The following is a 16,209-nucleotide window of genomic DNA, read 5'->3' on the forward strand; positions in this document are numbered from 1 at the left end:
CGAGGAAAAGGCGGGTCTTGGCGATATTGTGAAGGTGAGACCGGCAGGATTTGGTGACGGATTGGCTTTGTGGGGTGAATGAGAGAGTGGAGTCAAGGGTGACACCAAGGTTATGGGCTCACGAGACGGGAAGGATGGGAGGGGACGGATTGGGAAGGAAGATAAGGAGTTCTGTTTTGGACATTAGGAGTTTGAGGTGGCGGGAGGACAACCAAGTGGAGATGTCCTGAAGGCAGGAACAGATGTGAGCCTTGAGGGAGGGAGAGAGAACAGGGCAGGAGGTATAAATTTGGGTGTCATCCGCATAGAGATGGTAGTTGAAGCCGTGGGAGCGAATGAGTTCTTCAAGGGAGGGAGCGTAGATGGAGACTAGACGGGGACCAAGAACTGAACCTTGAGGGACCCCCACAGTTAGGGGGTGGGAGGGAGAGGAGGAGCCCGTGAAGGAGCCTGAGAATGAATGGCCAGAGAGAAAAGAGGAGAAGCAGGGGAGGACAGAGTCAGTGAAGCCAAAGTTAGACAACGTATGGAGTAGAAGGGGTAGTCAACTCTCTATTGCTGTATTGTACTTTCCCGAGCGCTTATTACAATCTTCTGCACATAGTAAGCACTCCGTAAATACGAGTGAATGAAGGAATTAATGAATGCAGGGTCGAGCGTGGGGCGAATACCAACTGTCCAACTGTGACAGAAACAAGTGCTTTAGATGACGCAGAAGAGAGGGATCCGGGGAAACTAGAGTTTAATTGAGGAAGGCCTCTTGGAAGAGATGTGACTTTAATAATCCCACTTTGACTATTGCATCTGCCTCCTTGTTAATCTCCCGCCCTCTCGTCTCTCCCCACTCTGATGGAATCATTCCTCAACAAAAACGTTCAGTCCATGTCTCCAAACTCCTCAAGAAGCTCGAATGACTGACTGCCCACCCACCTCCGCATCAAACAGAAACACCTTACCGTCAGTTTTAAAGCCCTCCATCAGCTCGCCCCCTCCTACCTTGCCTCACTAATCTCCTACTCCAGCCCAGCCCACAGACTCTTGCTCCTCTAGTGTCATTTTACTCACTGTGCCCTGATCTCATCAATCTCGCCGACGACCCCTTCCCACGTCCTCCCCGGCCTGGGACTCCCTCCCCCGCCATATATGCCAGACCCCAGCTCTCTTCGCCTTCCAAGCATCGCTAAGGTCACATCCTCTGCATCAGCCTTCTCTCTGATCTCTCATCCTCGTGTCTCTCCCCTCTTAAATCCATACTTCATGCTGCTGCCCGGATTGTCTTTGTCCAGAAACGCTCTGGGCATGTTACTCCCCTCCTCAAAAATCTCCGGTGGCTACCAATCAATCTGTGCATCAGGCAGAAACTCCTCACCCTGGGCTTCATGGCTGTCCTTCACCTTGCCCCCTCCTACCTCACCTCCCTTCTCTCCTTCTCCAGCCCAGCCCGCACCCTCCGCTCCTCCGCCGCTAATCTCCTCACCGTACCTCGTTCTCGCCTGTCCCGCCATCGACCCCCGGCCCATGTCATCCCCCTGGCCTGGAATGCCCTGCTCCCTCTGCCCATCCGCCAAGCTAGCTCTCTTCCTCCCTTCAAGGCCCTGCTGAGAGCTCACCTCCTCCAGGAGGCCTTCCCAGACTGAGCCCCTTCCTTCCTCTCCCCCTCGTCCCCCTCTCCATCCCCCCATCTCACCTCCTTCCCTTCCCCACAGCACCTGTATATATGTATATATGTTTGTACATATTTATTACTCTATTTATTTATTTATTTTACTTGTACATATCTATTCTATTTATTTTATTTTGTATGTTTGGTTTTGTTCTCTGTCTCCCCCTTCTAGACTGTGAGCCCACTGTTGGGTAGGGACTGTCTCTATATGTTGCCAACTTGTACTTCCCAAGCGCTTAGTACAGTGCTGTGCACACAGTAAGCGCTCAAAAAATACGATTGATTGATTGATCCTCAAACAAAAAACTCCTCACCATTGGCATTAAGGCAGTCGATCATTCATTCATTCATTCATAATATGTCTGCTTGTTGTTGTACTGTACTCTCCCAAGCGCTTAGCACAGTGCTTTGCACAAATTAAGCACTCCATATATATGATTGAATGAATGAATGAACGAATGAACAACTCCTCCAAGAGGCCTTCCCCGATTAAGCCCTCTTTTTCCCGGCTCGCTCTCCCTTCTGCCTCGTCTGTGCGCTTCAATCTACGACCTTTGGACACGCGATACTCTCCCCGCCCCCTAACCCCACACGTGTGCGTATCTTTAAATTATATATTATAAATCACTTATTCATATTAACGTCTGCCTCCCCCTCTAGATCGTAAGCTCGTTACGGGAAGGGAGGAACGTGTCCGCTAATTCTGTTGCACGGTTCTTAGTACCAAGTACTTAGTACGGCGCCCCACCCATAGTAAACGCTCAATAAATGCGATCTATCGATCGATCGACACTAAGCACTTGGGAGAGTTTAGTATACAGCAGCTGGTAGAAACGTTCCCCGCCCACGACAAACTCGGAAAGAAATCATTTATGACACTGATGCAAATAAATGGTTTAGAAGTCATTAATATCAATGGGATTTATTGAGTGCTCATCGAGTGTGCAGGGCACTTGGGAGCGTGTATCACGGCAATATAGCGGGTGCATTCGCAGCCCCAAAAGAGCTTAAGGTCTAGCGGGGGTGACAGACATTAACATAAATGAGTCAATTATAGCTGCGTACCTAAGTGCCGCGGAGATGGCAGGCGGGGTGGGGAAGAAAGGGAGAGAGTCAGGGTAACAAAAAGGCAGTGAGAAAAGAGGAAATGAGGACTTGGTCGGGGAAGGCCTCCTCCCTCTCCGAATGAATTCATTCATTCAACTGTATTTATTGAGCGGTTAGTGTGTGCAGCGCACTGTACTAAGCGCTTGGGAAGTACAAGTCGGCAACGTATAGAGACGGTCCCCACCCAACAACGGGCTCACGGTCTAGAAGTGATATAAATAAATGATTTATAGGTAGCAGTTTTCCCTTCTTCAATTGCTGTGATTATCCGGGGCCTTCCACCGTGCTTAGCACGGAGGAAGCACAGAACTCTCAGCACTATCACTACTATCATGTTTCCCCCACGAGACTGTAAGCGCCTGGGGGGGGGGGGGGGGGGGGCAGAGATCGGGTCTACGAACTTAATTGCATCCTCCCGAGTGCTAATTACGGTGCTCCGCTGGGAGCTGGGGCTCAATACACCTCACCGATTGGCCGACTGACTGCTCGGGAGCCGGCCTGCCCGGACCGCCGAGGCAAGGGCTTGCTCCGGCGAAGGGTTGGCCGGGCCGCTAGGGGGCGGCAGGGAGCGCCGGGCCTTCCCAGGGCGGCGCGCCGCCGTGCGGCCGGAGGGGGAAAGGCAGGGAGAGGGCCATGGCGGCCGGCGGCCGGTAGGGGGCGGTGGGGCGGCCGTTGTGAGGAGGAGGGCGGAAGTGGCGCGCGGGGCCCGGGGGGCGGGGCCGGGCCGGGCCGGGCCGGGGAGGAGCCCGTTGCGCGGGAAAAGCGAGGCGACGGTCGGGCGGCGGAGTCGGGTGTGGCTGAGGCGTCGGGGAGGAGTCGGGGCCCTGAGGAGGAGCCGCCACGTCCGGGAGAAGCCGGCGGCGGGCAGCCACCACAGTTAGCACGTGAGGCCGCGGGCGCCGAGGGGCCGGAGACCAGGTGGGCCGAGGGTGAGGGGCCGGACATCTTGGGCGGGAGCCCGCACACTCGAGTTTGTCCCCTCCACGGGGCCGGCCATCTTGGGCGGGAGCCCTCAGGGTCGAGTTTGTCCCTCCCACGGGGCCGTTGGGGTGAGGGGCCGGCCATCTTGGGCGGGAGCCCTCAGAATCGAGTTTGTCCCCTCCACGGGGATCGAGGGGCGTTTGGGCAGAGGTGATCGCCTCCACAGGGATTGAGGGGCGCTTTTGGGCATCATCATCATCAATCGTATTTATTGAGCGCTTACTGTGTGCAGAACACTGTACTAAGCGCTTGGGAAGTACAAATTGGCAACATATAGAGACAGTCCCTACCCAACAGTGGGCTCACAGTCTAAAAGGGGGAGACAGAGAACAAAACCAAACATACTAACAAAATAAATAGAATAGATATGTGCAAGTAAAATAAATAAATAAATAAATAGAGTGATAAATATGTACAAACATATATACATATATACAGGTGCTGTGGGGAAGGGAAGGAGGTAAGATGGGGGGGATGGAGAGGGGGACATGGGGGAGAGGAAGGAAGGGGCTCAGTCTGGGAAGGCCTCCTGGAGGAGGTGAGCTCTCAGCAGGGCCTTGAAGGGAGGAAGAGAGCTAGCTTGGCAGATGGGCAGGGGGATTGGGGGCATTCCAGGCCCGGGGGATGACGTGGGCCGGGGGTCGATGGCGGGACAGGCGAGAACGAGGTATGGGGAGGAGATTAGCGGCGGAGGAGTGGAGGGTGTGGGCTGGGCTGGAGAAGGAGAGAAGGGAGGTGAGGTAGGAGGGGGCGAGGGGATAGACAGCCTTGAAGCCCAGGGTGAGGAGTTTCTGCCTGATGCGCAGATTGATTGGTGTCCACTGGAGATTTTTTGAGGAGGGGAGTAACATGCCCAGAGCGTTTCTGGACAAAAATAATCCAGGCAGAGTTTAACCACTTCCACAGGAATTGAGGGGCGCTCCGGCAGAGTTTATCTATCTCCGCAGGAATTGAGGGGCGCTTTGGGCAGAGTTTATCTCTCTCCTCCGCAGGAATTGAGGGGCGCTTTGGGCAGAGTATATCTCTCTCCTCCGCAGGAATTGAGGGGCGATTTGGGCAGAGTTTGTCTCTCCCTTCCGCAGGAATTGAGGGGCGCTTTGGGCAGAGTATATCTCTCTCCTCCGCAGGAATTGAGGGGCGCTTTGGGCAGAGTATATCTCTCTCCTCCGCAGGAATTGAGGGGCGATTTGGGCAGAGTTTGTCTCTCCCTTCCGCAGGAATTGAGGGGCGCTTTGGGCAGAGTTTATCTCTCTCCTCCGCAGGTGTTGAGGGGCGCTTTGGGCAGAGTTTGTCTCTCTCCTCCGCAGGAATTGGGGGGCACTTTGGGCAGAGTTTATCTCTCTCCTCCGCAGGTGTTGAGGGGCACTTCGGCAGAGTTTATCTATCTCCTCCGCAGGTGTTGAGGGGCGCTTAGGCAGAGTTTATCTATCTCCCCCACAGGAATTGAGGGGCGCTTTGGGCAGAGTATATCTCTCCTCCGCAGGAATTGAGGGGCGCTTTGGGCAGAGTTTATCTATCTCGTCCGCAGGAATTGAGGGGCGCTTTGGGCAGAGTTTGTCTCTCCCTTCCGCAGGTGTTGAGGGGCGCTTTGGGCAGAGTTTGTCTCTCTCCTCCGCGGGTGTTGAGGGGCGCTTTGGGCAGAGTTTATCTCTCTCCTCCGCAGGTGTTGAGGGGCGCTTTGGGCAGAGTTTATCTCTCTCCTCCTCAGGTGTTGAGGGGCACTTCGGCAGAGTTTATCTATCTCCCCCACAGTTGTTGAGGGGCACTTTGGCCAGAGTTTATCTATCTCCCCCACAGTTGTTGAGGGGCGCTTTGGGCAGAGTTTATCTCTCTCCTCCGCGGGAATTGAGGCGCGCTTTGGGCAGAGTTTATCTCTCTCCTCCGCAGGTGTTGAGGGGCGCTTTGGGCAGAGTTTGTCTCTCTCCTCCGCGGGAATTGGGGGGCGCTTTGGGCAGAGTTTATCTCTCTCCTCCGCAGGTGTTGAGGGGCGCTTTGGGCAGAGTTTGTCTATCTCCTCCGCAGGTGTTGAGGGGCGCTTTGGGCAGAGTTTATCTATCTCCTCCGCAGGTGTTGAGGGGCGCTTTGGGCAGAGTTTATCTCTCTCCTCCACAGGAATTGAGGGGAGCCTTGCGCAGATTTTGTCCATCTCCTCCGCAGGAACTGAGGGGCGCTTCGGGCAGAGTTTACCTGTCTCCTCCACAGGAATTGAGGGGCGCTTCGGGCGAAGTTTATCTGTCCCCTCCGCAGGAATTGAGGGGCGCTTTGGGCAGAGTTCCTGCCTTCCCCAGTGATGTGGGGAGGGGGCGCTGTCGGAGGCGTTTCCGTCCTCCCCAGGGGCAGGGGGCGCCATCGGCCGAGTTGGCCTCCACGGCAGAGGAAGGGGGACGCTCCAGCCGGAACCATCTCCCCTGCCATTCCAGGAGCCCGGGAGGGGCGACTCGTCCGCCCCGACAACCAAAGGAGAACAAACTCTCACCATCTGGACGGACCTGCCGTCTGTCGTGTGTGTGTGTGTGTGTGTGTGTGTGTGTGTGTGTGTGTGTGTGTGTGTGTGTGTGTGTGTTGGGGGGAGGGGGGCGTGGGGGCCCAAGGGCCTGAGGGGCGGAGGTCTCATGAAGAAGTAGAGGGCCGAATTGCACGTAACTGCTCCGTGCCTCAATTACCTCATCTGTAAAGTGGGGATTAAGACGACGAGATCGGAGTGGGACAGGGACTGGTCCAACTTGATTATCTCGTATCTATCCCAGCGCTTAGTACGGTGCCCGACGCATAGTAAGTACTTAATGACTACCACAGTTATGACTTTGTTCAAATTTCCGATTAACCGGGGATCTCAAACTTGCCCGGGAAATGAATGGCAGAACTGTGAAGAGAAGCCAGGTCTTCCGGGTCTTCCGTTCCCTGGGACAATATATCCCACGCAAGAGACGGAAAAATCAAAGAGCCAGAGAAGGAGAGGATTGTCTGTGAAATGTGCTTGAACTCGTCACTTGTTTTACTGTACCGGCAACGTTCTGAAATAACGATTCTGATATAAATCATTTGAAAAATACGCTTTTTTTGTAGATAAAGAATAAGACTACCAAAGGAAATATGGAAGGTAATAAGAGCAAGGGACTCACTTCTGGTAAAATTTCTTTGGTTATGTTCCTCGAATCGGTTTTCCCGTTTATTTTCAATGTATTTTTTGTGTAATGTCTTTAGGCAGGTCTCCCCAACCACCACCACCACCAACAACAACCTCTCACCACTTCCTGCTATATACTAGAATATGAATAAAAATTCATAATAATGTGGTACCTTTTAGACTACTCAACCGATCTTCACGTAGCTTCCGAATACCGTGTTGGTGTTTGGATCAGGAAGGCGTTCCTTGCACCTTATCCTCTAGAGCCACCTCCCTGCTCTTCCTTATCCACGGTTCCCATCCACAGTTCCCCCTCCGCTCATCCTCACCTCCACTTTACCTCCATTCTTAACTCCATTCTCTCAAAGCCTCCTCCCCGCCCCCCAACCTCGTTCTCCCCTCTACACACACAAACACCTATCCTCCTCACCAGTTGGCCCAACTCAAAGTCTCAATCGAAATCCTCTGTGCTTATGAGCGTAAATATAAGAGATCAGTTAAAGAGAGACTGTGACCTCGTTGTGGGCAGGGATTGTCACTCTTTATCGTTGTATTGTACTTCCCCGAGCGCCAGGTACACTGCTCTGCGCAGAGTAAGGGCTTAATAAACATGATTGGTTGAGTGAATATGAATGAAGCCATTTGATCGAAGTAGCTCAACAGAAAATTACTACTTTATGTGCTATTCGATTTGATTTGGGAACAGAATGCATCACATCGTTTCATAATACCATTTGTGTAACAGTTATTTACCTAAAAGGTGGAGTCCCCCACCGGAGGAGGTCTCTTACCTGAGGATTTTCTGTTTCTCTCATAGATACTGTACCAGAGGAAAAATAAGTCCAAATGTTCAAAGTTTCATTTTCACTGGGGAAAACAGAAACAATTTTCCTTAACTGTCGTTTTTTATTTATGTATTTTTTTTTTGAAACAGCTGAGACTTATTTGGACATACTCCTGGAGTACATTAAGAAGCAACTAGACAATGTTCCTGTTGTAAAGATTGCTTTGCTCTCAATTGTTTCGATTTGTCAAGAAAACAGTAAGATGATTTACTTAAATTTGATCTGGGAGGCTGTCGGATTTACATTTGGAGATCTCATGATGCAGCAATGTATGATTCTTTGTTTCCCAAGACATTGGCAGATCGTGATATTTTCTTGACGCAGCAAAAAAAAGAGTTTTTGATATTGAATAGGTAGGAATGAGAGGAATGTGGGATACGACTGACTGTGATCTCCACCGAAGGACCTGGACTGTGTCCAATTTGACTACCTTGCGTCTGCCCCCGCACTTACCCGGGGTTTGGCACAGAGTAAAAGCTTAATAAAGACCCTTAGCATTATCCCGAAAGAATGGAGTTCCTCTGTTAGTTGGGGAGGGGCCTCAGTACAGGAGAGGGGCAGTGCAGTAATTGCAGGCGGGCAAGCATCTAGGTGTCTTCGAAGTGGTAACAGGCCCCCAAACATTTTCACCCAACCTACTGACCTAGTCGTAATAATAATAATAATCAATCAATCATATTTATCGAGCACTTATAGTGTGCAGAGAGAGTACAGTACAGTAGAGTTCCTAGACACATTCCCAGCCCACAACGAGTTCACACTCCAGAGGGAGCTCACCGTCTGGAGGGAGGGGTAACAGTGGTATTTGTTAAGTGTTTACCATTCTAATCCCAGCTCCGCTACTCGCCTACTTTGGGACCTATTAATCGGTCGGCGGTATTTATTAAAGTCTTTGTGCAGAGCACCGGAATAATAATAATAATGATTGGGGTATTGGTTGAGCACTTATCGTGTACCTGGCACTGTACTAAGTGTAGGGGTAGATACAAGTCTATCTGGTTGGACACAGTCTGCGTCCCACATGGGCTCACTATCTCTATCCCCATTTTGAAGATGAGGTAACTGAGGCACAGAAAAGTGAAGTGATTTGCCCAAGGTCACACAGCAGACAAGTGGTATCTCTGGGATTAGGACCCATGACCTTCTGACTCGCGGGTGCGTGCTCAATCCACTGTGCCCTGCTGCTTCTTTTACTAAGTGCTAGGGAGAGTGTGATATAACAGAATTAACAGACAGGTCCTCTGCCCGTAAAGAGCTTTCATTCTGCGGCAGAGTGACCTTGGGCAATTCACTTCTCTTCTTTCTGCCTCAGTTTCCTCATGCATAAAATGGTGATTCGGTACCCATTCCCCCTCCTCCTTAGACTTGGAACCCATGTGTGACAAGGACCGTGTTTTATGTGATTGTCTTGTATCTACTCTAGTGCTTAGTCCAGTATTTGCTATGTAGTAAGTGTTCAGTACCACAATTATCAGTACTGTCATCGTGAAAAAACAGATTGCTCTGTACCTAACACTGGATTCAGAGCTGGAATAGGTACAAGAATCATTATGATTCTTACAAACTGTATGGGAAGCAGCATGGCATAGTGGATGGAGCCCGGAACTGGGAGTCAGAGACTTGTGGGTTCTGGTCCTGGCTCTGCCACCTGTCTGCTGCGAGACCTTGGGCAAGTCACTACACTTCTCTGTGCCTCAGTTTCCTCATCTGTGGAATGAGGGTTAAGAATGTGAGCCCTAATAGCCAGTCCATAAATCTACGGTAGAGCAGTTTCCTGGCAGCGTGGTAGTGATCTTGAGTGAATGCTAATTACAGGACGTAAGATAGCGTTGTGTCATTTTTAAAGCGTTCTCCACGCCAAGACCAAATAAGGATCTAGCTTCCATTTCTCCTCTAGGTAGTGTACTGACAAGATCAGAGAAGGTGAGGGAATTTGTACTTCCCAAGCGCTTAGTACAGTGCTCTGCACTCAGTAAGCGCTCAATAAATACGAGTGAATGAATGAATGAATGAATGACAAGGACGGTGTCCAATCCGAATTGCTCGTATCCACCCCACCGCTTAGTAGAGTGCCTGGCACACAGTAAGCACTTTACAAATACCAGAATTATTGTCCAAGATGATTAGATGAGAGCTATTTCCTGTCCCACCTGGGGCTCCAAGTATAAGGTGGAGGGAGACGTGGGTGACTCAGGATGGCACTGCTCTGCTCCCAGCCCTCTTCCTTCTCCAGGCCCGGTGTGCGGTTCCCACTGTCCCTTCTCTGCTCAGCCAGATGCCGGGTTGCTCCTGGGTGCTCCTCTGGGCTGCCGGCGAGGAGGAACTGTACTTTCCCTGTGGTAGAGGGGAGCCGGGGTGGTAGTCATAAAGGTCAAAGACTTAGATGCCATCTGTAGGGGGATGAACCAGGACCCAGAGTGAGAGGCACGCACTGGGAGGGATGCCGGAATTCCTGGTTTCTACAGAGGAGGTGAAGGAGAAAACAAAGAAGAAATCGAGAATGAGAGAATATGAATGAAAGTAACTGAGTGACTAAAGAGAGCTAGAGAATGTGAGGGATATGGTAGCTGGAATAACTTAAACTTTTTTAAAAAATGGTATTTGTTAAGCACTGACTATGTGCCAGAAACCGTGTAAGCGTTGGTGTCAATGCAAGCTTCTCTGTTTGCCTGGATTACAGATAGAGGGAATAATTGTGATTATTCATTACGTGTTTACTATGTCTCAAGTATTGCAGTAAACTCTGGTGTGTATACAAGATAAGCAGGTTGGGCACATGGGGACCAGGGTCTAGATCGGAGGGAGAAACGGGTACTGAGTGCCCATTTCACAGATGAAGAACCTGAGGCGTGGAAGAGTTCAGTGACTTTCTCAAAGTCTCACAGCATGCAAGTGCAGAGCCAGGAACAGCACCCAGTTCCTCTGACTTCCAGGCCACTGGTCTTTCCACTGCACCCTGCTGCTCCCCTGCTAGGGCTGGCAGGAGTAGGGGAAATAGGAGAATTCGTGAGAAATAAAGGAAGGAGAATGAAGATGTGGTGTTTTCTATACCGGGAAAGCTGTGCTCAGAGTGGGGCAGAGGTCGGTAGGGGGCTGCTGATGGAGTGACAGACACTTTCACTGTTGAGTTTGAACTCCCCAACCTTGCTTCCAGGTATTCCCCCCCCCCCCCCCCCCCACCCCACCCCGGTGCTGCTGGGCCACCCTACCCCCGTTCTCAGGAGAGTGATGGAAGGATCCCGAAACTGCCGAAAGGGTTTGATTGCCTGATTCTTCAGAATAATTCAGAAACATTGTTTGATCTTTCATTTTGTTTGCAAATCCCGTAGGTAATGCGAGTGTTTATTTTCAAGATATTGGCGGTTTGAAGTTGGTACGTAATCTTGCAAGGTCAGATGCGCCCAACATGTTAAAAGAATTTGCCCTGCATGCATTAGGAGCTCTAGCCAATTCTAATGGTAAGATAAATCATTTTATCACGTACTTTATACTAGAGAAGCAGCGTGGCTCAGTGGAAAGAGCACGGGCTTTGGAGTCAGAGGTCATGGGTTCAAATCCCGGCTCCTACAACTCTCAGCTGTGTGACTTTGGGCAAGTCACTTAACTTCTCTGTGCCTCAGGTACCTCATCTGTCAAATGGGGATTAAAACTGTGAGCCCCCCGTGGGACACCCTGATCACCTTGTAACCTCCCCAGCGCTTAGAACAGTGCTTTGCACATAGTAAGCATTTCACAAATACCACCATTACTATTAATTCACCCGTTGAACCATTTTACTCTTCTCTATTTTAGACATTTTTGCATCCAGGTTTTAGCTATGTGCTGTACTGATCCCCAAACAAATAAACCAAAGTAGTTTTAACACATTTATAGCAGGTGGAAGATTGAAATAGTTACAGTTTTTCTCTCCTGGACTCGGTAATCCATAATAAGGGAACTCATCTTGTCTCCTGGACTCGGTAATCCATAATAAGGGAACTCATCTTGTCCTATGCTGTCGAGTCGTCTCCTGCCCATAGCAACACCATGCACACATCGCTCCCAGAACGTCCCACCTCCATCTGCAATCGTTCTGGTAGTGTGTCTATAGAGCTTTCTTGGTAAAAATACGGAAGTATTGCCTCCTTCCACGCGGTAAACTTGAGTCTGCACCCTCGACTCTTTCCCATGCCTCTGCTGCCCAGCACAGGTGAGTTTTGACTTGTAGCAGATTGCCTTCCACTGGCTAGCCACTGCCCAAGCTAGGAATGGAATGGGTATGCCTCTGTTGGACTCTCCCTCCCCTAGTCGAGACTGGTAGAGTACTGGAAACTCTCCAGGTGCACCCCTGAGTGGGGAATAAAGGGACTAGTAGTCAAAAAGTAAACGGAAGATTAATGTTAGGAAGATTAGCTATGAAGAGCCTGGAAACATCATGAAATGTGCTGATGCAACAATTGCTCCAAAAATACAAATTGTCAATTCTATGGTATTTCCATGGAGTGTGGATGTGTGTCCGTGGTGTGAGTCTGTATATACTGGTTGGGTCCCCTGGGTTTGTGAGGGTCCTCACACTCCAGGTGGTGATCTGTGTGACCCTGGGTTTGTGGTCTGGCCAACCAGCAAACTGTCCCTCCACAAGGCTGTAACTTCGGGCTCCCACATACTCCCACAACCCTGTCTCCCCCTTCTAGACCGTGAGCCCGTTGTTGGGTAGGAACCGTCTCTATATGTTACCAACTTGTACTTCCCAAGCGCTTAGTACAGTGCTTCGCACACGGTAAGCGTTCAATAAATAAGACTGAATGAATGAATAAATACGATTGAATGAATGAATGAATTTCCAGTGACAATGTAAGGATCTGAAAGCCGGACAGTGAAAAAAACAAGGGTAGAAAGAGCACTGAGTTTCTTGAAATGTGATGTTGGAGAAGGCTTTTGCGAATACCATGGACTCTCCCGAAAAACAGACAAATGGGTTTTGGAGCAAATTAAGCCAGGGTGGTCTTTGGAAGGCCAAATGACTACTTAGATTAGCGTCTTTTGGACACCTCATCAGGAGGACTAATTCTCTGGGGAAGGCACTAATGTTAGGAAAAGTCCAAGGAAAAAATGGATGAGGCCGATCAGCAGCTCGGTTGATGGAAACGGTAACAACGATAACAGAAGAACCGTTAGCAAGGTTATGGATTATGGCAGAAGGCAGTTTGTTTTGGAGCAGATATATCCATAAAATCACCATGGATCAGATTTGATAATGATAATAATAATTTAAACTAAGGAACCTGTCATAGTTCTTTGTGATGTATTGTCAGTCCGTGAATAAGCATTGAAAATGCCGTCTTCCTATTTAATTTATTTGAACTGAAATTGAAATTTCAGTTGGTCAAATCGAACTGATCATTAAGCTTCAAACTCATTATCGTCATTCATCTGATTACAAGTTATGTGCAGTTTAAAATCCAGATGATTACAAATGATTTTGACTCTAAAACTGTTAATGATTATAGTGATCACTAGAATTCATTGCTAACCCTTGCTCTTATCCCCTGTACGTGTAAAGTTACCGGACGAATGTAGAACAGTCTCAATGTCATAATCGTCAATATCTCTGCTGTGTGACCTTGGGCATGTTGCTTCACTTCTCTGGGCCTCAGGGACCTCTCTGTAAAATGGGGATTAAGAAGCCCCACGTGGTACAAACTGATTACCTTGTGTCTACCCCAGCGCTTAGAACAGTCTTTAGCACATAGTAAGCATTTAACAAATACCATAATAATAATAATAATGGGATTTCTTGAGTGCTTCCTGTGGGCAGAGCACCGTAGTAAACTCTTGGGAGAGTACAACACAATGACGTTGATATACATGTTCTGACGTGTCCCCTGCCCACCGTGAGCTTACAGTCTAGAGGGGGGAGACAGACATTCACATAAGTAATTTATAATATGTAATATAAAGACATGCACATACGTTTCGTGGGGCTGTGGGGCGGGGGCAAGGAGAATACCAAATGCCCAACGATCAGAGGTGCAAGTGCACCGACAACGCAGAAGGGAGAGAGAGCTAGGGGAAAGAGAGTTTAATCAGGGAAGTAATCTTGGCAGAAATGTGACCTTCAATATACGGCTTTAAAATTGGGGAGAGAGGTGTTCTGGCGTATTTGGAGGAGGTAGGTGTTCCAGGCAAGGGGGAAGACGTGGGAAAGGGGTCGGTGACAGGATAGACGAGATCCAGGCACAGTGAGTTAAACTGGCGCAAGAGGAGCGAAGTGCATTGGCTGTGCAGTTAGTTGTAGGCGATCAGTGAGGTGAGGTAGGAGGGGGTGAGCTGATTAGTGCTTGAAAGCCGATGGTAAGGCGTTTCTCTTTAACGAGGAGGCAGATGGGCAACCACTGGAGGTCTTCATTCATTCATTCATTCATTCAATCGTATTTATTGAGCGCTTACTGTGTGCAGAGCACTGTACTAAGCGCTTGGGAAGTACAAGTTGGCAGCGTATAGAGACGGTCCCGACCCAACAGTGGGCTCACAGTCTAGAAGGGGGAGACAGAGAACAAAACAAAGCATATTTACAAAATGAAATAAGTAGAATAAATATGAACAAGTAAAATAAAGAAATAGAGTAATAAATACGTACAAACATATATACATATATACAGGTGCTGTGGGGAAGGGAAGGAGGTAAGGCGGGGGGAGGGAAGATGGCGCTCAGTCTGGGAAGGCCTCCTGGAGGAGGACAGCTCTCAGTAGGGCCTTGAAGGGAGGAAGAGAGCGTCCTTGGCGGATGTGGAGAGGGAGGACATTCCAGGCCAGGGGCATGACCGTGGGCCGGGGGTCGACGGCGGGACAGGCGAGAACGAGGCACGGTGAGGAGGTTAGCGGCGGAGGAGCGGAGGGTGCGGGCTGGGCTGGAGAAGGAGAGAAGGGAGGTGAGGTAGGAGGGGGCGAGCTGATGGAGAGCCTTGAAGCCGAGGGTGAGGAGTTTCTGCCTGATGCGTAGGTTGATTGGTAGCCCCTGGAGATTTTTGAGGAGGGGAGTAACATGCCCAGAGCGTTTCTGGACAAAGACAATCCAGGCAGCGGCGTGAAGTATGGATTGAAGTGGGGAGAGACAGGAGGATGGGAGATCGAAGAGGAGGCTGATACAGCAATCCAGACGGGATAGGATGAGAGCTTGAACGAGCGGGGTAGCGGTTTGGATGGAGAGGAAAGGGCGGATCTTGGCAATGTTGCGGAGCTGAGACCGGCAGGTTTTGGTCACGGCTTGGATGTGGGGGGTGAACGAGAGAGCGGGGTCGAGGATGACACCAAGGTTGCGGGCTTGTGAGATGGGAAGGATGGTAGTGCCATCAACAGAGATGGGAAAGTCAGGGAGAGGGCAGGGTTTGGGAGGGAAGACAAGGAGTTCAGTCTTGGACAGGTTGAGTTTTAGGTGGCGGGCAGACATCCAGATGGAGATATCCTGAAGGCAGGAGGAGATGCGAGCCTGGAGAGAGGGGGAGAGAGCAGGGGCAGAGATGGAGATTTGGGTGTCATCAGCGTAGAGATGATAGTTGAAGCCGTGAGAGCGAATGAGGTCACCAAGGGAGTGAGTGTAAATCGAGAACAGAAGGGGACCAAGAACTGAACCTAGAGGAACCCCCACAGTAAGGGGATGGGAGGGGGAGGAGGAGCCTGCAAAAGAGACTGAGAATGAACGACTGGAGAGATAAGAGGAGAACCCGGAGAGGTTGGAGTCTGTGAAGCCAAGGTTGTTTAGCGTGTTGAGGAGAAGGGGGTGGTCCACAGTGTCGAAGGCAGTTGAGAGGTCGAGGAGGATTAGGATAGAGTATGAGCCGTTGGATTTGGCAAGCAGGTGGTCATTGGTGACCTCTGAGGGGGCAGTTTCCGTGGAATATAGGGGACAGAAGCCAGACTGGAGGGGGTCGAGGAGAGAGTTGGCGTTGAGGAATTCGAGGCAGCGCATGTAGACGACTTGTCTTGAAGAGTGGGGAGACGTGGATTGAACCTTTTTTTAAGGAAACGGATCCATGCAGCAGATTGATGCGTGGACTGGAGTGGGAAAGCCTCCTGGGAGGTCAGCAAGGAGGTAGACATAGAAAGCGCTTTATAAATGCCATTATTATTATTAGATGAAGTAGGCAAGTCATATGCCCCATTGTTTTCCAGAGTAGTTTTTGGAGTCTAAGATCTGAAAGCTTTTTTTTTCCTTTTCTTTTTTATGTGATTTGCTTAAACACAGAAAATTGTTTCAGTGCTTACCCTTACGTAGGATATTTTTGAGGGTTCATTCGATCATATTTCAGGAGCGCTTACCATATGCAGAGCACTGAATTAAGCAGTTGGTATTAAAGAGGCAATTTTCCCCAAGTAACTTCATTTTGAGGGCAGAAAGACCTCATTTTGAAATGAGAATTATGTGCACCTGTTAGGGAAGGAAATGCCCAGTTCTGTTGAAGTGAATTAGATGTGACTCATTTGCTCTGGATTATGGTCACATTGGC

The 16,209-nt window shown here is 49.9% G+C and overlaps 2 protein-coding genes and 1 non-coding gene across 7 annotated transcripts in view; 1 reads left to right on the top strand and 2 right to left on the bottom strand.

The window, feature by feature from the left end:
- Positions 1-3,321: 3,321 nt before the first annotated feature.
- Positions 3,322-6,101, bottom strand: LOC119949981 (basic salivary proline-rich protein 3-like). Its single transcript, XM_038771837.1, has 2 exons — positions 5,939-6,101; positions 3,322-3,869 (listed from the first exon to the last, which is right to left on the bottom strand). Exons 1-2 carry the CDS (start codon positions 6,099-6,101, stop codon positions 3,322-3,324), a joined length of 711 nt encoding a protein of 236 aa, XP_038627765.1.
- Positions 3,594-16,209, top strand: part of LOC119919570 (telomere repeats-binding bouquet formation protein 1-like) — a 37,115-nt gene continuing 24,499 nt past the window's right edge. For 2 of the 5 annotated variants that reach the window (XM_038740095.1, XM_038740097.1), the window contains exons 1-4: positions 3,594-3,688; positions 6,818-6,878; positions 7,813-7,920; positions 11,053-11,181. In XM_038740095.1, the coding sequence (XP_038596023.1) occupies positions 6,845-6,878; positions 7,813-7,920; positions 11,053-11,181 (271 nt within the window). In that variant the 5' untranslated portion in view covers positions 3,594-3,688; positions 6,818-6,844. Of the gene's footprint in view, positions 3,689-6,817; positions 6,879-7,812; positions 7,921-8,008; positions 8,077-11,052; positions 11,182-16,209 lie in introns of those variants that run through there. The other 3 variants (XM_038740096.1, XM_038740098.1, XM_038740099.1) reach the window with 3 other exon arrangements.
- LOC119919998 lies at positions 11,923-12,060 on the bottom strand. Its single transcript, XR_005447770.1, has one exon. It is a non-coding gene; the product is annotated as a small nucleolar RNA SNORA7 (small nucleolar RNA).

Source organism: Tachyglossus aculeatus, chromosome X1 (assembly GCF_015852505.1).
Source record: "Tachyglossus aculeatus isolate mTacAcu1 chromosome X1, mTacAcu1.pri, whole genome shotgun sequence".
Taxonomy (NCBI): domain Eukaryota; kingdom Metazoa; phylum Chordata; class Mammalia; order Monotremata; family Tachyglossidae; genus Tachyglossus; species Tachyglossus aculeatus.